General features: G+C 46.0%; 1 protein-coding gene across 19 annotated transcripts in view; it reads right to left on the minus strand.

Annotated features, from left to right (window-relative positions):
* DST (dystonin) overlaps positions 1-26,702 on the minus strand; it is a 523,559-nt gene that overhangs the window by 314,616 nt on the left and 182,241 nt on the right. For all 19 annotated transcript variants that reach the window (XM_068142981.1, XM_068142971.1, XM_068142968.1 and 16 more), the window contains one exon: positions 9,906-9,967. In XM_068142981.1, the coding sequence (XP_067999082.1) occupies positions 9,906-9,967 (62 nt within the window). The remainder of the gene's footprint in view (positions 1-9,905; positions 9,968-26,702) is intronic.

Consider the following 26,702-nt stretch of genomic DNA (forward strand, 5'->3'; position numbering starts at 1 on the left):
TGGACCACTACACTCTGTGCTGGGTTAGGAACTGGCTGGAGGGCCAGGCCCAGAGAGTGGTAGTGAACGGTGCTGGGCCCCATCCTCTTCAACATCTTCATCGATGATATGGATGAAGGGGTAGAGTCAGTCATCAGCAAGTTTGCAGATGACACCAAGTTAGGGGCAGATGTTAGTCAGTTAGAGGGTAGAAAGGCTCTGCAGAGGGACCTCAACTGACTGGACAGATGGGCAGAGTCCAATGGGATGGCATTCAACAAGTCCAAGTGCCAAGTGCTGCAGTTTGCACACGGCAATCCCATGCAGAGCTACAGGCTGGGGTCGGAGTGGCTGGAGAGCCCCCAAACAGAGAGGGACCTGGGTGTGCTGATCGACAGCCGCCTGAATATGAGCCAGCAGTGTGCCCAGGTGGCCAGGAGGGCCAATGGCATCCTGGCCTGCATTAGGAATAGTGTGGCCAGCAGGAGCAGGGAGGTCATTGTGCCCCTGTACTCTGCTTTGGCTAGGCCGCACCTTGAGTACTGTGTCCAGTTCTGGGCCCCTCAGTTTAAGAAGGACATCGAAACACTTGAACGTGTCCAGAGAAGGGCAACAAGGCTGGTGAGAGGCCTTGAACACAAGCCCTATGAGGAGAGGCTGAGGGAGCTGGGATTATTTAGCCTGGAGAAGAGAAGGCTCAGGGGTGACCTCATTGCCCTCTACAACTACCTGAAAGGTGGTTGTAGCCAGGAAGGGGTTGGCCTCTTCTCCCAGGCAACCAGCACCAGAACAAGGGGACACAATCTCAAGCTGCGCCAGGGGAGGTTTAGACTCGAGGTGAGGAGGAAGTTCTTCACCGAGCGAGTCATTCGTCATTGGAACGGGTTCCCAGGGAGGTGGTTGAGTCATCGTCCCTGGAGGCGTTCAAGGGGAGATTGGACGTGGCACTTGGTGCCATGGTCTAGTCATGGGGTCTGTGTTGATAGGTTGGACTTAATGATCCTCGAGGTCCTTTCCAACCTAAGTTATACTGTGATACTGTAACAAAAACATTGTGAGTTTCCTTGCTCATCTGCTTTGCAAACAGCTACGGATTATACTAAGCAGATGGAAGATATTGTGTGGTTTACCCCCATGTGGAAGATTTTTGACATATCCATATGCAATGTAGCACGAATAAACTAAAACTGTGCATATTTCCAGGGATAATAACAAAACCAAACACTTCTTTACACCATCAACTAATCATCATCTTCAAAAATTACTTTTCTGTATTTTTTAGAAAGAGCATGTATCAAGAAAAAAGGACTTCAAGACCTTTTAGTATAGTTCTGAACAGCAAATCTTTTAGGAGAATATTTTAGTTTCTTTCCTGTCTACCAAGAAAAAAAAAAAGGTCTTATTGAACAAGTGAAAAACAAAATTGAGGAGGAAATACTGATACTTGAGCTACATCCAATGCCTAAAGCAAGCTACATGCTGAGTTGGAGGTGCAATCTGACAGAATTTGCTCCCAGTAATGTTTGCAGCAGCTATCAGCATTAACTAGGAGGAATACATTTAGAATAAACTAGAAGGAGTCATTTAGATGCACTAGTACAGGCAGAAATCTTCATCTCATTGTCAGGAAAAGAAATCCAAAGCATGCTTTTTCCAAGTTCACTTAAAAAAATGAAAGGTGTTAAATTGAGACTGTTTTTAAAAGCTACTACCCTTAGCTTAACACCAGGTGCCTCATTCCTGAAAATAAATACAAATGTAGAGCTAAAAAGCAGATGAGGTGGGGAACTCTAACATATGAACTGTGGGGCTAAAAAGCATACGCTGCCAAGTACTGCTATCTAAAAAATCATACCTAGTGTCAGTTGTAGACGACGGAGACAGGAATCAGTACGGCTGACCAATGTGATCGAGTATTGTTCCTTTATTGTTCCAGTGTTGCAGGCCGATGGTGCAGGCCTGAGGTGCAGGCCTGTAGTGCAAGTATAGCACAGTAAAGTGTAGAAGAAACAGGAGACAGGAAAGGCAGTAGTGCGTAGCAAGGCAACTGCTACAACTTGGATATTCACAAGTCCATGGGACCGGATGGGATCCATCCTAGGGTGCTGAGAGAGCTGGCGGATGTGCTGGCTAGGCCACTCTCCATCATTTTCCTCCAGTCCTGGCTCACAGGTGAGGTCCCAGATGACTGGAAACTGGCCAACGTGGTCCCCATCCACAAGAAGGGTTGGATGGAGGAACCTGGAAACTACAGGCCAGTCAGCCTGACCTCAGTGCCAGGGAAAGTGATGGAGCAGATTATCCTGGCGGCAATAACTGCGCACCTGAAGGATGACCAAGGGCTCAGGTCCAGCCAACATGGATTTAGGAAGGGCAGATCCTGCCTCTCCAACCTGATCTCTTTCTATGATCAGGTGACCCGTCTGGTGGATGTGGGGCAGGCTGTGGATGTGGTCTACCTGGACTTCAGCAAGGCCTTTGACACCGTCCCCCACAGCAAACTGCTGGCTAAGCTGTCAGCCCGTGGATTGGACCATTACACTCTGTGCTGGGTTAGGAACTGGCTGGAGGGCTGGGCCCAGAGAGTGGTGGTGAATGGTGCCACATCCAGCTGGAGGCGAGTCACCAGTGGTGTCCCCCAGGGATCAGTGCTGGGCCCTGTCCTCTTCAACATCTTCATCGATGATATGGATGAAGGGGTAGAGTCAGTCATCAGCAAGTTTGCAGATGACACAAAGTTAGGGGCAGATGTTAGTCAGTTAGAGGGTAGAAAGGCTCTGCAGAGGGACCTCAACCGACTGGACAGATGGGCAGAATCCAATGGGATGGCATTCAACAAGTCCAAGTGCCGAGTGCTGCACTTTGGCTACGGCAATCCCATGCAGAGCTATAGGCTGGGGTCGGAATGGCTGGAGAGCTCCCAAACAGAGAGGGACCTGGGGGTGCTGATCGACAGCCACCTGAATATGAGCCAGCAGTGTGCCCAGGAGGGCCAATGGCATCCTGGCCTGCATTAGGAACAGTGTGGCCAGCAGGAGCAGGGAGGTCATTGTGCCCCTGTACTCTGCTTTGGTTAGGCCGCACCTTGAGTACTGTGTCCAGTTCTGGGCCCCTCAGTTTAAGAAGGACATCGAAACACTTGAGCGTGTCCAGAGAAGGGCAACAAGGCTGGTGAGAGGCCTTGAACACAAGCCCTATGAGGAGAGGCTGAGGGAGCTGGGATTGTTTAGCCTGGAGAAGAGGAGGCTCAGGGGTGACCTCATTGCCCTCTACAACTACCTGAAGGGTGGTTGTAGCAAGGAAGGGGTTGGCCTCTTCTCCCAGGCAACCAGCACCAGAACAAGAGGACACAGTCTCAAGCTGTGCCAGGGGAGGTTTAGGCTCGAGGTGAGGAGGAAGTTCTTCACCGAGCGAGTCATTCGTCATTGGTTGCCCAGGGAGGTGGTTGAGTTATCGACCCTGGAGGCGTTCAAGGGGAGATTGGACGTGGCACTTGGTGCCATGGTCTAGGCATGGGGTCTGTGTTGATAGGTTGGACTCGATGATCCTCGAGGTCCTTTCCAACCTAAGTGATACTGTGATACTGTGATACTGTAACTTATATAAACTCAGAGTGCCCTGTTGGCATAGCTCCATTGGTTCCCTATGAGTGAGCACACATTGCACTATTACAGATTATTGGTCCAACTACTAATGACACAACGAGGTTGTTGATGCAGGTGCATGTCCTGTTGTCCCAAGATAACTGTCCATGTTTATAGCTACCAGTGTCTTGTTTTAGTTACATGCTGCAGGCACAGCACTGTTTTGCTACACTGCTAGCTGGCTCTGCATTTATGCTGAGCATGGCCTACCACCATGTCAGGCTCTAGGCCTGCACTGCCAGATTGCTCACACTGCTCGTCGCTGGTATTGCCACAGTCAGTGAAGTGACAGCTTTTGGTTTTCACGTGCCTTAGGAGGAATGGTTCTTCTCCCATTAAGTGCATACCTATAAGTTTCACAAAGAAATTGACCTAAGTGGCTTTATAAGCCATGTACTGCCTCAAGGACGCACAAGAATCAATTGCTTCAGGTTTCTGTTCTGAATTATTCATTCAGTCCTTGCACAACAAAAAGCTGTGCTCTCTCCTATGTGCTACCACTGCAACACAGTACAGGATTTTGAACATTGACCTAGAAACAGTTGTTGTAAAAGCCTTTTATCCAACTACTTATACAAACCTTCTTGCTCTCAGGCCCTTTAGTGCACATAACACCAAACTCGGTGGGAGTGTTCATCTCCTCGAGGGTACAAAGGCTCTGCAAAGGGATCTGGACAGGCTGGATCAATGGGCCTCAGAGACAGGTTTAGGGAAGTTAAACAGGAGACTTCTACTGCACTGACATGATATGCTGGCGTCCAAGTTTCTCCCTGGAAGCTCATACAACAGCAGGCCAGTCTAAAGTTCAGTATCTTACTTCTCCGGCCCATATGTCAACAAGAAATAAGAGATAACATTTAAACTGGAGCCCCACCATCAGACATTAAACAACAGGCTTAGCAAGTGCAAAGCTCATATCAGTCCTTGGAAAATCTAGTATCAATTCAAAAGTAAAACTTCAGGAATTTAGAAGATGTAATGACAGTCCACTTGATCTTAAACTATGGAATTAAAAGATAACTCAAACAGCTGAATCTTGCAAATAACACATTATGTACCTGTCTCTAAAAGTATGCAACTCAAGATAATTGACAGGAAATATTTCTGCAATGACTGTTTCTAGTTTAACAAAGTACACAATTACATGCTTAACTAGTCAACAGAGCTGATAAGGCACTTATACACTGCATTTTGATATACTACACACCTACATGCTTTGAATCGAATGCAACTAAAGATGGGCAATGTAGAACAGACAGATAAATACTTCTCATCCATTTTGGATTTTGTGGTTACTCAGCAAATTCCATAAATACAGGATTTATTTAGATGAGTAACAGTAGGCTTCTATGCTACCCCCCAACAAATAATGGTAACCCTTAAAAGCATAATGCTACCAACTGAGGAAAAAACCCTCTTCTGAATACCTGCTGTAAAGGTATAAAAGTTAGTTGCTTTCCCAAAGACTGCAGAACAGAAGATTAAATAAAATGAGCAAGGAAAGAACTAAACCAGCAGAGTAAAAAACAAGAGAGACATAAAGGAAGAACAAAACAAAGCAAAACAAAAGCACATAAAAGAAAACAAACAAGAAACAGATGACAATGAAAAGAAATGGGGCAAAGAGAGAGTAAAGAAAATAGGCAAGATGGAAAAATATGAAAGAAAAATGGAACTCACCCCCATGCTCAAAGCAAGGTCCTGTCCACACACATTGTCTGGTGTTTTCAAGGATCTCTCCCAATTACTCAAAATGACCTTCATCTTTTCAGCTCTTGTTGAAGCCTACACAGTAACAGCTGAAGTACAATGACCTTTTTCAGACAGTGGAGCAAAACTACTTCTAGGACACAATCCATCTCTCCCACTATAGTAGATGGCTTTAGGTATGTGTGACCGTTTGAGGCTGTCCCCTTAAGAAAGGGAATATTGTAGTCGGATGTTTGTAAATGAAAAGACGGATCTAAACTAATTTCATTGGTAGATTGGGAGGAAGCACCTTCTGAACTGGGAGTGCAGCAGAGTTTCCTGGGAATTCCTGCACTTTTCTAGTCAGTCTGTCTTCCCCTCCTTGGGTGGTTTGCAGCTCACAGCGTTCTGGGCTTTCGGCCAAGGCTTGACCTTGAAACTGATAAACTGCAAGGCCTGTATTAACTGCCTTCCAATTAACACATAACTGCTTTTACCTTTTTTCTCTTTCCTCTCTTTCTAACCCTCTCTGGGGAAAAGGGGGAGAGGGGGGGAGCAGAGGTGGGGAACCCCCTCAGCAGAGGGGGGAACTCTCATTTCTGTGCTACTTTGTTGTATATTTCTGTATATATTGTAAATACTGTAAATGTTGTGTATTCCCCTGCATATCCTATATTGCTTTGTAAATATACAGCACCCATTGCTTTGCTAATTCAGCTGTGAGGTTTTTTTTCCCATTTCAACTTTCTTCCCCTTTACTTTACCGGGGGGAGGGAGGAGGCTTTTGGCCTTTCTCTTCCAACCCTCGACAGTATGGACATCTAGAAGAGCATGTTCTCTCCTCTACCTACCAGAGAAGTCTGGATAACCAGCTTGAAAAAAACTAGAGGGATGCCTGAAATAAGCTGATTCCTGTCTCCTTTTTTTATTTATTTTTTTTTCCTGCAAAAAGCTATTGGCAGTGAATGGTCAAATGGAAGTTACATGCAATTTTGTTTGAATCCAAGGTGACTGAAAACTAGGATGTAAATTCAACTTAATGCAATGACCAGGCGAGGTCTAGTGACTCAGCTAGAAATGCACTCTTTTATGGTGCTAATTTTTCTACACTCCCTCCATTACACAGTATTTTCTACATATGTCCTTGTGTCTTAACAGAGAGCACTGAAGGTCTGGTTCTGATTTCTGTGCAAGCCACTGCTCTAGAAACAAAGCTGTAAGAACAGATACTTGACACTTGTATCACTAACTGCTTTCAAACTGAGTACCTCCAAATGATAAATTTGAGTTGCCACTGTAATGGGTTGGGGCAAGCCCCCCTCCCCACCACGCGCAGAAATAACGACTCAGACAAACAGATTGCAAAAGTGATGGAAAGTTTAAATAGAACAGTGAGTGCGTGCAGAGAACTAGAAATACAGTGACAAGAGAAAAAGAACCCAAAACAGACCCAGAGAAATCCCATCCCTACCTGAGGGTACACCCGAGACCCCCAGGGCTCCTTCTTCCCCCTCCCATTGCTAGGCTAGTCTCAGCTGGCCAGATCTGAGACTGCCCATCCCCCCGTGGCCTTGGGCCTAGCAAGGCCCAAAGCCAGGAGATCTCTCCCCCATGTTACCGACTGACGGAGGAGGAAGAAAAGAGGAAGTGCCAGACCCCGCTGCGAAACTTATAGTGGTGCAAGGGATCATGGTAGGAAATAACCTAATCTCCTGTGTCCACCCACTGGGCTGGACTTCTGGACACAGGAAACACCCCTGTAGCAGAGGGCACCCAGCCCAAACTACGACAGCCACATACATTCCAAGTTAATGGAAGCTCTACAGGCAAATCATACTTGTGTAAGTTAGCAACCCTTCAATTCTAAACTAAGCAATCTGAGATGAAAATCAATGTCAGTGGTACATACAGGCATATATTTCTATCTATCTATATCTACCTCTGCAATCATTCATACTGAGAACTATTTGAAGATAAAGGCCTAAGACTGCTGACCTTGGCAACAAAGTCAAAAAGATTTAGTGTCCTTACCCCAATTTCCTCACAGGTTTAGAGCCTAAATCTTTTGTAAGCTACTCCAAAGAGGCTGACAGTATGGTAACAATGACTGTGCATGTCTTATAAGTAAAGTAATGGTGTACAGTAATAAAGTATTGAAACACTGCTCTTCAGTGAAAACAGGCATCATTTTTAATTTTTGTTAAAGGATTGCTCTCCAAAAAGCTTCAGATAAGCTTTTCTGCATCCCACAGAAAATTAAAACTGCATCTTTAAAATGTATCTTTAATATGTAAAAAAGTTAGTAGTCTCTACAAACATGGCAACAATCACCCACAATTAGAAGAAATGCCTGATGATTAATTTGAAGACTGCATTTTGCTGACAAGAGTACTGGCAATCTTCCTATATGCTTTTTTCCTCTAAATCTGTCTGACATTCTACACAACTGATGCATTTCTTATGTTACAAACATGAGGTAAAATCCAGAAAGGGAAAGCTGCAGATCTACAGACTCTTGTCTTTTCTCATTTTCAATTAGAAAGACTTTGGCAAGAATATGAAGCCACTCAGGTATTTCATGATTACAGAGAGGTGCCTTTATAGTAGAGGTCCTTGGAGCAGATGTTTATACACAGCATGATTCCTTTGGATCTAGCAAATCCATAAAGGAAAACCTATTGGGATAAGTACGACTAAAAGACCCTCTGACTCCAGACTCACTCTGCCCACAGAAAGGTTATGCACTGCCCAGGTGCTGATGTCAGGACCATTCCTAATGGCTCACTCATGGTTGGAAAGACCCAAAGAACACTTTGGAAGAAGGGTGTCTTTCTTGCTAAAGATAGAATTTGTATCAGCTTCACAGTATCACAGTATCACAGTATCACAGTATCACTTAGGTTGGAAAGGACCTCGAGGATCATCGAGTCCAACCTGACACCACAGACCCCATGACTAGACCATGGCACCAAGTGCCACGTCCAATCTACCCTTGAACGCCTCCAGGGTCGATGACTCAACCACCTCCCTGGGCAACCCATTCCAATGCCGAATGACTCGCTCGGTGAAGAACTTCCTCCTCACCTCGAGTCTGAACCTCCCCTGGCGCAGCTTGAGACTGTGTCCCCTTGTTCTGGTGCTGGTTGCCTGGGAGAAGAGGCCAACTCCCTCCTGGCTACAACCACCCTTCAGGTAGTTGTAGAGGGCAATAAGGTCACCCCTGAGCCTCCTCTTCTCCAGGCTAAACAATCCCAGCTCCCTCAGCCTCTCCTCATAGGGCTTGTGTTCAAGGCCTCTCACCAGCCTTGTTGTCCTTCTCTGGACACGCTCAAGTGTCTCAATGTCCTTCTTAAACTGAGGAGCCCAGAACTGGACACAGTACTCAAGGTGCGGCCTAACCAGAGCAGAGTACAGGGGCACTATGACCTCCCTGCTCCTGCTGGCCACACTATTCCTAATGCAGGCCAGAATGCTATTGGCCCTCCTGGCCACCTGAGCACACTGCTGGCTCATATTCAGGTGGCTGTCGATCAGCACACCCAGGTCCCTCTCTGTCTGGGAGCTCTCCAGCCACTCCGACCCCAGCCTATAGCTCTGCATGGGATTGCCGTAGCCAAAGTGCAGCACTCGGCACTTGGACTTGTTGAAAGCCATCCCATTGGACTCTGCCCATCTGTCCAGTCGGTCAAGGTCCCTCTGCAGAGCCTTTCTACCCTCTAATTGACTAACATCTGCCCCTAACTTTGTGTCATCTGCAAACTTGCGGATGACTGACTCTACCCCTTCATCCAGATCATCAACGAATATGTTGAAGAGGACAGGGCCCAGCACTGATCCCTGGGCCTTGTTGTGTCCCTACATCATGCCATTTCCAAGAGCTATACAGGTTTCAAATTGATGCGATTCATAATTCTGCGTCTTTTAAACATTTGTGGGGCAAAAAAACCAGTGGATTTTTAACATTCATGAAGAAATTCTGTTCTGCTTCTGTGTCCAGCATTTCTCAAATACCCACAAAAGCAGAGACAAGAAGCAGAGGGATAATTAGGTTGCTCCCTGAAGGGGGGAAAACAAAAAAAAAAGAAAAAAAAAAGGTATTTTTCTCTACGTATGAACACAAGCAGATCTTTCCAACAATGTCTAAACATTATACTCATTAGTTGACTTTCAATTCTGACAGTTAGCAGATATATTTTTATTTAATGACCTAGAACTCTCCATCTCAAAGTCAGTTCTCTCTCCCCAAAATGGTACTTACAAAAAAAAAAAAAAAATTAATTTTCCTTATTTGTGGTACTACATCCATGACACTATAATGCCAGCAGAGAGTTCAGCTTTGTAGAAAGAAATTATGTCCCTTAAACTTTGATTCATTTTAACTTCAAACTCAAGTATTGAAATAGATCGCCTAGGGATACTCTACATCAGCATTTCAATTCCCTTACGACTCTTCAAAATACATGCATAAATATCAGTATTTAAGATCTTCCTCATTATATGCAACACAGCTGTATCATGAAATCAAACATTTAGTAAAAGACACAATCACTGCTGTAGCAATCAGTCATCCAGACATCACAAATATCAACTGACCTTCATGAGATGCTGATTAATCCATTTTGTGAAGGTCTTCTTTTGTACTTTGTCTCTCTCATCTAGAGGGGAAAAACAAAAAGAACAGGGTTAATGGCTCAACAAATCATGCAGAAGACTGATTTTTTTATGGAGAGCTTTATAAAGTTAGCATTCTAATGAAGTTTAAAAACAGAATAGCCTGCAAAAGCTCTGAAATATCTGATCAAAACAACAGCACACAAATGTTTTTGCATCACATCACAGCATGTCATGAAAAAGTGTTCTGAGCAGAAGTTGCAGGTGTCTTCCTGCAGGGCAAGAACCCCACTGGTACCACAGCAGCACTACTAACATAAAAGTAGATTCCTAGGAAAAGTCAACTGTTCCCAAGAATGTACTAAAACTATCCCGGCAAACTTTTAAGAGCTATAAATACTACTTAAGATGTCTAAAATCCAAATAATTATGAAAGTATTTAGCAACAGAAGATCTCTTACTATATGAAAGCTGACTTTTTATAATCACAATGCTTTTTGACTGGAGTATCACCCTTGTTCCAATATGCATGGATGAGCTACAGCTTCAGTCAGAACAAGGGCTGTCTTTTCTTTAATCCTCTACAAAATAAACATGGATGTCCACTAACCCAGATAGGAGACCCAACCACTACCAGCAGTTTGTTCCTTAAGCGTGGTACTGCCCACAAAATGTTAAGAAGAAACTATAAAAGCTGCAGTCTCAGGGAATAAAAGCACGCCCCTTATGGATGGAAGTAGCTAATTGTATTCTACTAAGTCACATTAGAGAAACACCAACACTCACTCCAGCAGAGTTAATTTACCTCCCGAAACCTGTGTATGGTCACTAGCCAGTAAAACTGCCATAGACCCCATTCACAGTCCTGGAGCTCCCCAGAGAAGGAGTTGCAGTGCATTAGGACTGAGACCATCTGTACAAGCTGTGAGAGTCTAATAAGTTTGTCTCTCTCTATGTGAGTCAACAAAGATAAAGTGATAGCAGAGCCACTGGAAAGAAGGTGGAAAGAATCCTGTCCACCAATCCTGGATGCAAATCAGCTTGTGATTGCATCGTGATAACACGGGACTACAACAATGGACCCAAGGACCCAGCCATCACACCTTTAGGGCAAGATAATCACCACCTGTTTCCTGAGCCTTGTCTGGATGGAGACAGGGTAGACGGAGATTCCCCCCTCCTCCAGCCAGGGTCTTGCCCAAACACACAGATTTCCTGCCACTGGAATTCCTGAGGGACAATATTTGACTACATACCTAAGGACTAAAAAACTGTATAAAAGACTTGAGCAACTACTGGTTTGTAGAGAGAAACAGGAGAGAGAAACAGAGGAGACAAACAGAGGAGAAAAACGGGGAGAAAAACGGAGATGAAGGAAAACACAGGAGACGGGCCAGGCTGCTGAGAAGCCGGGACAATGCTGCTCCGGAGGAAAGAAGCTGCCCGGAGGACCACAGCTCCAGCCAAATCCTCAGCACCCCTTCTCTACAGACCCAGGCTGCCCAGAGGAGCCTCAGCACTGTTCCTGTATCAACCCAACATCTCCCCAGAGGACCACAGCTGTTCTCCAGCAAAAGCCTCACCACGGTTTCTCTACAAACCCAACATCTCCTGCAGCACCTTTCCTCCACAGACTTTATCTTGGGGGGGATGAGGGGTGTGGTAATATAATTCCTTTCCTCTTCTATCTCTCGTCCCTCTCTCTCTCTCTCTTTTCTCCCTTTCCCTTCTTATGTCCACTTTCTCTATTTTCTCCCTCTTCCTTTCTTATGTCCACTTTATTTATGTAATAAATAGTCTAGCTGTTGATACTTTGGCCTCGTTTGTGCCATTAATTTCACAACACGGGAATATTTAAAAGAACTGTGTCTCTGGACCGAGACATCTAATGTCTCCGGACCTTGACACAAGCCTAAAATAGCAAGATCCCTTATGACCCTGTACGACAAAACTGCAGCTGGTTCATTGACTCAGGGTATTTATACTGCAGCTGAGAATGAGAAATGATCTCAGATAACAAAACAATACCCCTTCCACAGCTAGTGCCACCACTAGACAACTCAAACAGATCCTGGATTTTACATTTTAAAACACTGTTTTCAGAATGGTCAAAAATAGCAAAAGTAATTACAAAAAAAAAAAATCACAGAAGGTCCATATTCATGGACATTCAAGACTCTGGTGTAAATGGAGATCATAAAAGCATCCATCCTGGGCCAAACAAAACACCCTATGCTGCTCCCAACAGTGGTGAGAAATGAGTATTCAGGAACAAATGCAAAAACAGGGCAAGGAAAAGCCACCAAAGCCTATGTGTACTCCTCCCTTATGTGACTCACAGACATTCTACATGCTTATACATATCTTTGCAAGTCATAGATGGTTTTTAACTTGTTAATTTTTTTCCAATCCTTTTTTAACACACCTGCAACTTCTGCAGTCATAGTTCACCGTGGCAAAGAGTTCTTCAAGTAGGATATGTAGTGTACAAGTACATTCAGCTCTATACTTAATATCTGCTGTTCCCTAAATGCCTTTTCCATGCCACTCAAGTTCTTCCAAGTTCCTGGCTTATGCTTTTTTTCCCCTACTTCACAGCTTCACACCCTCTTATGCTAGTTGAGGGCCCAAAAAGAGGGGTAAGAGATGAACTAAAGAATAAAGCTGTGCTACTGAAGGGAAAACAAAGCAAAACAAAACAAAACAAAACCCAAAACAAACAAAAAACAAACCACACAACCCAAAAACACCTGGCTGACAAAGAGAACTTTTTGCTAGATATACATTCCCCTATAGCTTTCACCTAAGCAGGACAGCATTTCCAACACTAGTTATATATTCAAATATAGCAGAAGCTTTGATTTGGTGCAAGTAGAGAACAAGAAACTCTCAGAAAGACAAGAAATGAAGCAATACTTTAACTTGTAACTGTTTCATTATGGGTAGTTGTTTTAAAAGGAACACAAGTTTTCTCAGCTGCAAAATTCAGTATTCCAGATCGCCAGTGTAACAATGTGTCTTTTCTCCTAAAGAAACCTCAGCTAGTTTTGTCTATCACAGAAGTTTACACTTTGGGAAATGCTAGTTTGACTGCAGTAAAAGAAAAGAAAAAAACAAAAAAGAGTTTTAAACCTCACTTCTTCCTTGTATCTCGTCAGAATATACAATCACTACTAATTTCAAATCTATTTTCAATTTTTTTTTCAATTTAAATGCCAAGATACATAAGAGAAACTTACTGTTCCTTTTATTTTTGTATATAGTATACAAGCACCTGCAGGAAAACTCTGTACCTGATGTATACAAGTGTGTAACAAGAAGAAAAGCTGTTATCTGTCATGTTGCGAAAAACATCTAAACTAGAACATCTAGAACTAAAGGGAACAAAACCCAACAAAACCTACCAACAAAAAAAAAAATCCCAGCCAAACAACAAAACCCACCACAACTGTGATTTTTTCATTTAAAAAAAAAAAAAAACATTTCTCCAGAACAGCAAACACACACTAGGAAGAAAACACAGTGCAACGTGTGTTCATGTAGTATTCAGTATGCTAAAGCTTAAAGCAGAGCCCCCCAGACAGTCCCCCCCACATGAAGTAACCAGAAGACAGGTAGCTCACTAGGAAAGAAACTCCCAAACTAAGACATAACCCACTGCAAAGGTCTGGAGAGAAGTTCCTGCAGGGAGAGCTCTACTCTCTCCTAGAGGCAGCCCTGCTAACGCAGTGCCCAGCTGAGCTACTGACCCATGCAGCACATGAGCTCCACCAGCTGCGCCCTCCAGGCTCCGATCCACTCCATCTCCAGCAAAGTCTCTCTCTCCGCCTTCCCAAACTTGCCACTCTCCTCCCTTCCCCGCTGCTCCAGCAGGGGGCGCCAGTGCGGCTCGGGACTCTGTCCACGGCCGTCACAAGGGCGGGTCCCTGAGGGGTGGGCGGGTCCCTGAGGGGCGGGCGGGTCCCTGAGGGGTGGGCGGGGGCTGGGCGGAGAAAGGGCTGACAAAGGGCAGCTGAAGGAGCTGGGCTTTGGGCTGGAGGCTGCTTGCTCTCTACAGCTACCTGGAAAGAGCCTGGAGGGAGGTGTGGGGTAGACTCTTCTCCCTAGTACCAGGTGGTAGGGTGAGAGGGAACGGCCTCAAGTTTCTTTTACCGAGCGGATTTGTCAAGCCCTGGAACAAGCCGCCTAGGGAAGTGGTGAAGCCTCCATGCCAGGAGGGATTTAAAAGGTCTGTAGAGCTCTGTGGCAGAAAGTAGCAACTTCCCTTTTCTAAAATGCCAAGAGCAAACATCCCATCTCATTTAAGGAACAGTTACTGAATAATGCATCTCATGTTGTGGTTACATACTGAGCACCAAGCTCTGAAGACAACATTCATTTCACAATAGGTTTTCCTCTGGTATTCCTAAAATTCCTTCTGCAAACTAGACTCTGGTATCTCAAATGTCACACTCAAAAGAGAGAGCATAATAAATGCAGGACCTCTTGGGAGAATACTTGTTTTATGACACTCACCCAGAGTCACAAAGCTATATAAGCAAGAGGGGACAACCCCAATGTTGTACTCAGTGCTGAAGTGCCTTATCTAGGCCTTGCTCTCTGCTCCTGAAAACTTAACCTTAACTTCTCACAGGCCTCCGTGTCTGTGCCAGTTATTATTTCTCACTCATTAAATAAGAACAGAGGACATCCAACAAACCTATGACAACCTGAAACAATCTCTGGAAACAAAGTCTCAGTTCAAACCAGTCTAGCTTGTAAAGTTAAAACTACCAGACTTTACACATTGAAGGGTTGAATAACCTGACTAACAGGTAATCCACTGACTTTGATATCGTTAGTGGGTATTCTTAATTAAACTACCCCTGCCTGTAAGCCTTGTGTATCAATTGCAACTACCTGAAACAAGGATTCAGTCAAATCTACCTACGTTATAAAAGCTGGGATTATCCTCCATCCTGGGTAGTGTCCCAAATAAAATAGAGTTTTGTTAATTTCTGAGTTTATTATATAGTAAAGGTAGGAGTACCAATCACACCATGAACTGTGTGCTAGCATATCACACTTTCACAGCTTATGACATCCTATGACTTCCTTCCAATAATAAGAGAATACATAGCCTTCATTCTATAAAAACGTCAAGGCTGAATAAGCATCCATGTTTCTAACAAAATGACAGTTATGGCGAGGTCTCTCAGAAATGCTAAAGTAATTCAGAAAAAAAATAAACTTAGGGGAGTCTCCTCTGAGGATTTCCGTATATTCAGCCCCACTGCAATAGTTAAGATAAACACTAGGTCTGAAAGGGTTACACTTCCTGGACTTGCTTTTGTGGGATCAGTATTTACTGTATGAGAAGATCTACAGGAAAACTCCAAGTTATTCTCAACAGTTTCTAACTTCAACAAAAGAACTCCACCACACCACTAAACCCAGACCTCTGTGAAATACTTAATTTGGTGAACTAAATATATATAGTGTTGGTCATCCTCGGCTAAAGGATCTCTACTAAATTCTTATTACCTTCACACCCCAAAGTCCTGGGGTAAACATGAGTTTTCTCAGAATAAGTTCCCCTGACAACTCAGATCTTCCTTAGGTATTTGCTGCTTCTAACAGCAAATTTACAGATAGTGCTTTATGTTTTATATATCAAAATAATACATCATGCATTTTTAATGTATAATGGTGCTATTCTTAAATCAGCTGTCCTTGAGCAAGAGACATCTGTCAAGATTAAAAACAACACTTTACAATCCAACACCACTGTCACTTTCAAAATATGATCAGCTGCTTCTTGGATTTATGAAATAAGAATTTGGAACTTTTCTTGTTTATGACCCTGTTGGTGTTCACATATCAGGACAGTAAGGGGAACAGCACAAGCAGTTTGCAGGAGCTTGACTTCAAGACAGCATCACATTACTTCTTTTTGCAGATGGATTGAATGGACACCTTGTTAGCCAAAAAGGAAATAAGAGGATAACTGGAGACAGACTGGCAAGGTACATAGTTTAGACAACACAGAGGAAGAAAGACAATATGGGCACGGATCATGGGAGAGACAGGGTCCACATGTAAGAAGGAGACATTTTGTATGTAGATAGATATAGATACAGATCTATGGATATAGTTTATGAATCAAGATACTGAAATATCATAGTATCAGCCAGGGTTGGAAGGGACCACAAGGATCATCTAGTTCCAACCCCCCTGCCATGGGCAGGGACACCCCACACTAGATCAGGCTGGCCAGAGCCTCATCCAGCCTGGTCTTAAACACCTCCAGGGATGGAGCCTCAACCACCTCCCTGGACAACCCATTCCAGGGCTTCCCCGCTCTCATGGTGAAGAACTTCCTCCTCAAGTCCAGCCTGAATCTCCCCACCTCCAGCTTCATTGCATTCCCCCTAGTCCTATCTCTACCTGATATCCTGAGAAGTTGTGACCATTTGAGGCGGTGCCTTTAACAAAGGGACACCATGGCCGAATGTTTTATAAACAAGACAAGTCTAAACTAATTTCATTCCAGGAAAAGCAGAGCACTGCCTTCAGTTTTGATTCCCAGTGGGACTTGTCTCAGTTCAGTCTTGCACTTTTTTCCCCCTCCTTCCTGCAGCTCACAGCTTCTGGGCTTTCAGCCAGACAGACCTTGGAACAGATAAGGCCACCTCTAACACATAACTGCTTCTAATTAACATTTGCTCTTTTTTCTCTCTTTCTAATTCTCTTTGGGAAAAAAGGGGAGAGAAGGGGGTACAGGGGGAAACCCTTCCTCCATACGGGGGAAGGGAATCTCATTTCTGTGTTACTTTGTTGTATATTTCCGTGTATATATTGTAAATATTGTAAATTCTGTATATAAACCTGCATTCCCTAAACTGCTTTGTAAATAAAGCACACAATCCCTTTGCTAATCTGGCTGTGTTTTTTTTTTCCTTTCAATTTTCTTCCCTTCACTTTACAGGGGACGGGAGAAGGCCTGGCCTTCCCCTCGACCCTCGACATTTTTTTTTTCTTGGCTTCACAATGTGGGGCTCAATAATTAGCTTGATTTATTGTTTTACAGCCAGATTAGCAAAACACGAAGGTGCTGTGGATATTGGAACGTTTGTTTTTTTCAATTTTTGGGGCTCTGGTTTACAGATATTGTTTCGGTTTGATTCTGGATTACTTGGGTAAATACTTGGTGCAGACAATTTATTTGTGGTTTATGTATAGAGTTAGACTATGGTATGGAAAATGTGTGGATTTCTTGTGGCCAACAAGATACAGGAACGTCACCTCTAGCACTCTCTCGATTGAGATAAAAGGGTTTAAGATCCCGGTGGAGGAGAGAGTAAATTTAAGTGATGGCTGGGATCCAAAGGTTATTTGTCTTGTGTGTATAATCCTGCTGCTAGTGATAACTAATGTGTATTCGCTGTACTCTTTGCGTCGGGAGAGGAAGGTATCAAGACAGTGTTTTGTTATCAAAACTAGATCAAAGAGAAAACGCCGTGGCTCTGGGTCAGTCCCAGAGACGTCTAGTGATGAGGAGTGTGGAGAATCTGTGTCAGTTAAAAAGAAGGCTAAAAAGTTAATTGGAAAAGCTGCCCTGAATGGCTTTCCCGCTGATTTTGGCAAGCTGCCAGGGGCGGCAGCAGATATCAATATGGCGTCTCCTCTTTCGCCTCCTCCTGTTTCTCCTTCGGCCATTAAAGGAGCAACATCACTTCCGTCTTCTTGCACAGTGGGACCGGAAGCCATTGCCCCAGCAGCTGATTTATCTCAGGACCTGTCAGCTTCTGTTAAGGTGCCTGTAAATTCAAACACAACTCCAGTTAAGGTGGCTGTTTTAAAGACTAGAAGTGGAAAGACCAAAGATGATCCAGGAGCTACTGGAGGAGTCGGACAGGAGACTGATCCTGGTGAGGGACCCACTACTAGAAAAGATCCTGCTGAGGAGGAAGAGAAGATTTGTTTTAAAGATCTAGCTGACTTAGTGAGAGCAAAGCAGGATAGAGATGCAGCTAGGAAAGGAGCTGACAAAGGTGGTTCTCAGCTTAAAGAGGTCCTTGAGAAAATGGCGGCAGGATTATTAGGACAACAAGTTGGGGAAGAGGAGGAGGCAGATGACATTTTGGACTGTTCCTCTCCAAGGGAAGAATTGCGAAATGTCCGTAAAGATTACACCAGGGCAGATAAGGAGTCAGTTCTAGCTTGGCTCAGTAGGTGTTATGATACAGGTGCTCCAGCTCTAACAGTTGGAGACAAGTCAGCAGCTCAGTTAGGAACTCTCTCGAGGGATAATGGAATCGATAGACATCTAGGTGAAGCTCTCGGTAAGGTTAATCTGTGGATACGCCTTTTAATGGCAGTTGCCCTGAGATACCCTTCCCGAGATGATCTTCCCTGGAATCCCAAACCCTGGACTACCATAGATGAGGGAATTAAGCGCTTGAGAGAATTTGCTGTTAGAGAGATACTCTATGGTGAACATGAAACTCTGAATCCTGATGACATTCCTGTGGGTATTGGTCTTGCTAAAAAGATCATCAAACTTGCTCCTTCTAATTATGCAAACATTCTGGCAAGCAGAATTGTGTCAAGAAATTATGGTGGAGCTTCTCCTACGGTTGGCCAATTCAGTGATCAAATGAGACAATGGGAGGATAGCATGACACGTGTTTCTTTGGTTTCAGCCATTGAAACTCTGTCTGGAAAAACTGAGAGTTGCATGAAGGATCTGAAAGATTCCATATACCAATTGGCAAGAAGGATAATTCTAATTCTTCCTCCAGGTGGATACAAGTTTCATCTGTGAGGAACACACGTCCTCCAAGAAGGTCATTCCAAAACAGATCAAATCAAAACAGACAACCAAGGCAGTCACGTAGGACTATATGGATAACTCAGCATGATCAGTTTGGTGAGAACATGAATTGGTGGGATGGCCAACAAACTTCTAATCTTTTCAGGAGACTGAGGGAATTGCAAAGTGGCAGAAGCCAAGGTAGCAATACCAGAAGGGTAGCTGTTACTTCCACAGTTCCCCAGCACAACTCTAGTAGCTCCAATATTCGATCCAGCATGGAACAGTTTCCAGCATGGAAAGTTATAACACTGCACACTGAATAAACCTTTATTAGAATAAACCAAACCAGGTTGGAAGAGACCTTCAAGATCATCGTGTCCAACCCATCAACCAATCCAACCCACCCAAACAGCTAACCCATGGCACCAAGCACCCCATCAAGTCTCCTTCTGAACACCTTCAATGACGGCGACTCCAACACCTCCCCGGGCAACCCATTCCATAGCGCAATCACTCTTTCTGTATAGAACTTCTTCCTAACATCCAACCTGAACCTCCCCTGGCGCAGCCTGAGACTGTGTCCTCTTGTTCTGGTACTGGCTGCCTGGGAGAAGAGACCAACCTCCGCCTGTCTACAACCTCCCTTCAGGTAGTTGTAGAGAGTGATAAGATCACCCCTGAGTCTCCTCTTCTCCAGGCTGAGCAACCCCAGCTCCCTTAGCCTCTCCTCATAGGGCTTGTGTTCCAAACCCCTCACCAACTTTGTTATTCTTCTCTGGACTCGTTCCAGCAAGTCAACATCCTTCCTAAACTGAGGGGCCCAGAACTGGACACAGTACTCGAGGTGCGGCCTAACCAGTGCAGTATACAGGGGCAGAATGACCTCCCTGCTCCTGCTGGCCACAGTGTTCTTGATGCAGGCCAGGATGCCATTTGCCCTCTTGGCTGCCTGGGCACACTGCAGGCTCATGTTCAGCCTACCATCAACCAGCACCCCCAGGTCCCTCTCTGCCTGGCTGCTCTCTAGCCACTCTGACCCCAGCCTGTAGCACTGCATGGGGTTGTTGTGGCCAATGTGCAGAACCCGGCACTTGGATGTGTTAAATCTCATGCTGTTGGATTCTGCCCATCTGTCCAGCCTGTCGAGGTCCCTCTGCAGAGCCTCTCTACCCTCCAGCAGATCAACTCTTGCCCCCAGCTTGGTGTCATCAGCAAATTTACTGATGATGGACTCAATGCCCTCATCCAGATCATCAATAAAGATGTTAAAGAGCACAGGGCCCAGCACTGATCCTTGGGGCACACCACTAGTGACTGGCTGCCAGCTGGATGTGGCACCATTCACCACCACTCTCTGGGCTCGGCCATCCAGCCAGTTCCTAACCCATCGCAGTGTGCTCCCGTCCAAGCATCTAGTGCCTTCCTGATGTAAAGGGCCACCCCTCCACCCCTTCTTCCTCGCCTGTCTCTCCTGAAGAGCTTGTAACCGTCTATTGCAGCGCTCCAGTCATGTGAGTCGTCCCACCACGTCTCTGTGATGGCAACTACATCATAATTTTCCTGCTGCATCAAGGCTTCCAGCTCCTCCTGTTTGTTACCCATGCTTCGTGCATTAGTGTACATGCACTTCAGCTGGGCTGCTGGTTTCACCTCCGACTCTAGCTTGTCGCCCCCAGACTCTTGTCTGAGAGGACTATTTTCAGCCCCTTCCCCCTTCAAAACTAGTTTAAAGCCCTGTCGATGAGACCCGCCAATTCCCTACCCAGGATCTTTTTATCTTTGGGGGACAGTCCATTCTCATATACAGTGATCTTTCCCCTTCCCTGGGACAGATGTACTCTATCTGTTGCCAGCTGGCCTGGTGCAGTAGAAAGTTTCCCAATATCAAAAAAACCAAAATTCTTTTGACTGCACAAGCCTCTAAGCCACTTGTTAACTATAGCTGCTGACCTGTTCCTTACTGTATTCCCTCCTGCAGTTAAGGGTTATGATGAAAAAATTATTTGTGCCCCTGACCCCTCAACCAGGTCTCCCAGGGCCCTGAAGTCATCTTTGATAGCCCTGGGAGTTCTGGTTGCAACATCATCATTCCCTAAAATTTGAGGCTGTTTCTGCCCGGACATGTGCGCAATGCACATGTGCGCAATGCACATGTCGGCATGTTCCCCATAACTAGGGGTGCCCTGCCTCCCGCCAGGGGGAGGAGAGGGCTAACAGAGATAATAGAATCTATTGGGATGTGTACATCCAGTGGCCTGGCACTTCACAATTTAGGAAGTACAGGGCCTTGGTTGACACAGGAGCTCAGTGCACCATAATGCCATCAAATTATCAGGGATCAGAGTCTATAACTATTCTGGGAGTCACTGGTGGATCTCAAGAGTTAAGTAAGGTGGAGGTTAATATAAGTTTAACTGGTAAACAATGGAGGAAGCATACAGTTGTGACCGGACCTGACGCACCTTGTATTTTGGGAATTGATTTTCTGAGAGAAGGGCGTTTCAAAGACCCTAGAGGTTACAAATGGGCTTTTGGAGTAGCTTCTATAGAAATTGATGGACAAAAATTGAAGCTGTCTGCTAGGCCTGACGTTTCTGATGAGTCTGCAGTTGTGGGACAACATAAGATACAGGACATTAAATTGCCGGTTGCTTCTCAAACTGTGCATCACAGACAATACAGAACCAACCGTGACTCTTTGTTGCCCATTCAGAATCTGATTCGTCAGTTGGAGAGTCAGAAAGCCGTCAGCAAAACTCATTCACCTTTCAACAGTCCAGTGTGGCCTGTGCGGAAGCAGAATGGAGACCGGGGTCTGATGGTTGACTGCCGAGCCCCGAATGAAGTAACGCCACCTATGAGTGCAGCAGTACCAGACATGATGGAACTTCAGTATGAGCTGGAATCCAAAGAGGCCAAATGGTATGCTACCATAGACATTGCTAATGCATTTTTCTCTATTCCCATAGCAGAGGAATGCAGGCCTCAGTTTGCTTTCACCTGGAGAGGAATCCAGTACACTTTCAACAGGCTGCCAATGGGCTGGATCCACAGGTCAAGCATCTGTCATGCAGTGATCCACGATGCTATGGAGAAACGCGGTGCTCCAGAACACACCCAGTTCATCAATGATATCATCGTCTGGGGTAATACTGCTGAGGAAGTCTTCGAGAAAGGTAACAAAATCATTGACATTCTTCTGGATGCAGGTTTTGCCAACAAGCAAGACACGGTGAAAGGACCTACCACAGAAATTCAGTTTCTGGGAGTGCGGTGGCAGGATGGACGCCAACACATCCCAGTGGATGTGGTAAATAGAGTCTCTACCATGGCTGGGGTCTGGGGGTGATAAGCTAGAGCCAGAGGTGAAACCAGCAGCCCAGATGAAGTGCATGTACACTAATGCACGAAGCATGGGCAACAAACAAGAGGAGCTGGAAGCCTTGCTGCAGCAGGAAAGTTATGATGTAGTTGCCATCACAGAGACGTGGTGGGATGACTCACATGACTGGAGTGCTGCAATTGATGGCTACAGGCTCTTCAGGAGAGACAGGCAAGGAAGAAGGGGTGGAGGGGTGGCCCTGTACATCAGGGAGGCACTAGATGCCATTGAGACGGAGATTAGGGACGATCGGGTTGAGTGCCTCTGGGTGAGAATTAGAGGGAAGGCCAACAGGGCTGACATCCTGGTTGGAGTCTGTTATAGACCACCCAATCAAGAGGAGGATGTTGATGAGTCATTCTATAGGCAGCTTAAGGCTGTCTCAAGATCGCCTGACCTTGTTCTCATGGGTGACTTCAACTTGCCTGATATCTGCTGGGATCTTAACATAGCAGAGAAGTGGCAATCTAGGAGGTTCTTAGAATGCATGGAGGACAGCTTCTTATCCCAGGTGCTGCGAGAGCCTACCAGGGGCAAGGCTATGCTTGACCTTCTCTTCACCAACAGGGAAGGGTTGGTGGGTGATGTGGTGGTCGGAGGGTGCTTAGGGGCCAGTGACCACGAGATAATTGAATTCTCATTATTTGGTCAAGCTAAGAGGGGTAGCAAGAAGACCTCCCCTCTGGATATACGGAGGGTGGACTTCAGGCTACTCAAGGAACTAATTCAGAGGGTTCCTTGGGATAAAGTCCTTAAAAACAAAGGGGTCCAGGAGAGCTGGTCCTACTTCAAGGAAGAACTGTTGAAGGCTCAGGGACAGGCTGTGCCAATGTGCCGGAAGATGAGCCACCGGGGCAGACGGCCAGCCTGGATGGTTAAAGAACTTTTAATGGAACTAAGGGAAAAAAGAGGGTGTATCACCTTTGGAAGTGAGGGGAGGCAACCCATGAAAAATTTAAGGATGTTGCTAGGTCTTGTAGGAAGAGAAGTAGGGACGCAAAAGCGCACTTGGAGCTTAGTCTGGCCTCTGCTGTGAAGGACAACAAAAAGTCCTTCGATAAATACATTAATAGCAAGAGGAAGGGCAGAGACAACCTCCACTCCTTGGTGGACACGGAGGGGAACGTTGTGATAAGGGAAGAGGAAAAGGCAGAGATACTTAACACCTTCTTTGCCTCAATTTTTACTAGCAGGACAGAATGTCTTCCAGACAGCTGACCTCCAGAGCTGGCAGAAGGAGCCAGGGAGCAGCATAGTTTTCCACTGTTCCAAAATGGGGTAGTTGGTGATCTGCTCAGCCGCCTGGATCCCCACAAGTCCATGGGACCAGATGGGATCCATCCTAGGGTGCTGAGGGAGCTGTCAGAGGAGCTGGCCAAGCCGCTCTCCATCATTTTTCAGCAGTCCTGGCTCACTGGAGATGTCCCAGAGGACTGGAAGCTGGCCAACGTGGTGCCCATCCATAAGAAGGGCCGGTTGGATGAGCCAGGGAATTATCGGCCTGTCAGCCTGACCTCAGTGCCAGGCAAGATCATGGAACAGGTCATCCTGAGTGCATTAACACAGCACTTAGAGGATGGCCAAGGGATCAGGCTCAGCCAACATGGATTTAGGAAGGGCAGGTCCTGCCTGACCAACCTGATCTCCTTCTACGAGCAGGTGACCCGCCTGGTGGATGTGGGGAGGCCTGTGGATGTAGGTTACCTGGACTTCAGCAAGGCCTTTGACACTGTCCCCCATAGCAAACTCCTGGCCAAGCTGTCAGCCCATGGCTTGGACAGCAGCACTCTGAGCTGGGTTAGGAACTGGCTGGATGGCCGAACCCAGAGAGTGGTGGTGAATGGTGTCACATCCAGCTGGCGGCCAGACAGTAGTGGAGTCCCCCAGGGATCAATGCTGGGCCCTGTGCTCTTTAACATCTTTATTGATGATCTGGATGAGGGCATTGAGTCTATCATCAGTAAATTTGCTGATGACACCAAGCTGGGGACAGGAGTTGATCTGCTAGAGGGTAGAGAGGCTTTGCAGAGAGGCCTGGACAGGCTGGACAGATGGGCAGAGTCCAACGGCATGAGATTTAACACATCCAAGTGCCGGGTTCTGCACATTGGCCACAACAACCCCATGCAGTGCTACAGGCTGGGGTCAGAGTGGCTGGAGAGCGGCCAGGCAGAGAGGGACCTGGGGGTGCTGGTTGATGGTAGGCTGAACATGAGCCTGCAGTGTGCCCAGGCGGTCAGGAAGGCCAATGGCATCCTGGCCTGCATTAAGAACAGTGTGGCCAGCAGGAGCAGGGAGGTCATTCTGCCCCTGTACACTGCACTGGTTAGGCCACACCTCGAGTACTGTGTCCAGTTCTGGGCCCCTCAGTTTAGGAAGGATGTTGACTTGCTGGAATGAGTCCAGAGAAGGGCAACGAAGTTAGTGAGGGGCTTGGAACACAAGCCCTATGAGGAGGTACTGAGGGAGCTGGGGCTGCTCAGCCTGGAGAGGAGGAGACTCAGGGCTGACCTTATTGCTCTCTACAACTACCTGAAGGGGGGTTGTAAACAGGCAGAGGTTGGTCTCTTCTCCCAGGCAGCCAGCACCAGAACAAGAGGACACAGTCTCTGGCTGTGCCAGGTGAGGTTCAGGCTGGAGGTCAGGAGGAAGTTTTACACAGAGAGAGTGATTGCCCATTGGAATGGACTGCCCGGGGAGGTGGTGGAGTCACCGTCACTGGAGGTGTTCAGGAGGAGACATGACAGGGTTCTTGGTTACATGGTTTAGTTGATTAGGTGGTGCTGGATGATAGGTTGGACGCGATGATCTTGAAGGTCTCTTCCAACCTGATCTATTCTATTCTATTCTATTCTATTCTATTCTATTCTATTCTATTCTATTCTATTCTAAATCCCACAAACAAGCAAGAGACCTTACGTTTCTTAGGGATAGTGGGATTTTGGAGACTGCACATTCCTGGATACAGTCAGATTGTGAAACCTCTGTATGATGTGACTCGAAAGAGAAACCATTTCCACTGGGCACCTGAACAACAAGCAGCCTTTGACCAGATAAAGCAAGAGGTAGTTCAAGCAATGAGTCTGGGACCTGTCCGAGATGGTCCAGACATTAAGAACATTTTGTACACGGCTGCAAGTGACAATGGTCCAACCCGGTGCTTGTGGCAAAAAGCTCCAGGTGAGACATGTGGAAGACCTGTTGATTTCTGGAGTTGAGGTTACAGAGGTTCAGAGGCTAATTATATTCCAACAGAGAAAGAAATTCTAGCTGCCTGTGAAGGAGTAAAAGAAGGACATTGAGACACTTGAGCGTGTCCAGAGAAGGGCAACAAGGCTGTTGAGAGGCCTTGAACACAAGCCCTATGAGGAGAGGCTGAGGGAGCTGGGATTGTTTAGCCTGGAGAAGAGGAGGCTCAGGGGTGACCTTATTGCCCTCTACAACTACCTGAAAGGTGGTTGTAGCCAGGAGGGAGTTGGCCTCTTCTCCCAGGCAACCAGCACCAGAACAAGGGGACACAGTCTCAAGCTGCGCCAGGGGAGGTTCAGACTCGAGGTGAGGAGGACGTTCTTCACCGAGCGAGTCATTCGGCATTGGAATGGGTTGCCCAGGGAGGTGGTTGAGTCATCGACCCTGGAGGCGTTCAAGGGGAGATTGGACGTGGCACTTGGTGCCATGGTCTAGTCATGGGGTCTGTGGTGTCAGGTTGGACTCGATGATCCTCGAGGTCCTTTCCAACCTAAGTGATACTGTGATACTGTGATACTGTGATCTTCTGAAGTGATTGGAACTGAATCACAACTTCTCTTAGCTCCCAGATTACCAGTTTTGAATTGGATGTTCAAAGGCAAAGGCTCCACACCACATCATGCTACAGACTCAACATGGTCTAAGTGGATGGCTCTGATAACACAGAGAGCTCGAATGGGAAATCTTGAAAGACCTGGTCTTGTGCAGGTGATCTCAAGTTGGCATGAAGGTACCAACTGTGCTAAACCTCCAGAGAAGAAAGTAACTCGTGCTGAGGAAGCTCCTCCTTACAATGACCTTTCTGATGATGAAAAGAATTATGCTTTGTTCACAGATGGTTCCTGTCATCTTGTTTGAAACAAGCGAAGGTGGAAGTCTGCAGTGTGGAGTCCAACACGCTGAGTTGCAGAGGCGAAGGATGGAGAAGGAGAATCCAGTCATTTCGCAGAGGTAAAAGCTGTCCAGCTAGCTCTCGACGTAGCTGAACGTGAGAGATGACCAAAGCTTTATCTCTACACCGACTCATGGATAGTAGCCAATGCTCTATGGGGTTGGCTAAAGAACTGGAAAAAGAATGGTTGGCAGTGGAATGGAAAACCCATTTGGGCAGCCGACCTGTGGCAGGACACTGCTGATCAAGTCGAGAGAATTCCAGTGAAGGTGAGACACATCGATGCTCACATTCCTAAGAGCAAAGCTACTGAGGAACAGCAACACAACCATCAGGCAGATCTAGCTGCAAGAGTTTCTCAAGTAGACATGGACTCTAATCTTGATCTCGACTGGAAACACCAAGGTGAGATATTCTTAGCTCGGTGGGCTCATGATTCATCAGGACATCAAGGCAGAG

The sequence above is a fragment of the Melanerpes formicivorus genome, unplaced genomic scaffold (assembly GCF_026170545.1).
Source record: "Melanerpes formicivorus ecotype bairdi unplaced genomic scaffold, bMelFor1.0.p_v2 SCAF_9, whole genome shotgun sequence".
Classification (NCBI taxonomy): domain Eukaryota; kingdom Metazoa; phylum Chordata; class Aves; order Piciformes; family Picidae; genus Melanerpes; species Melanerpes formicivorus.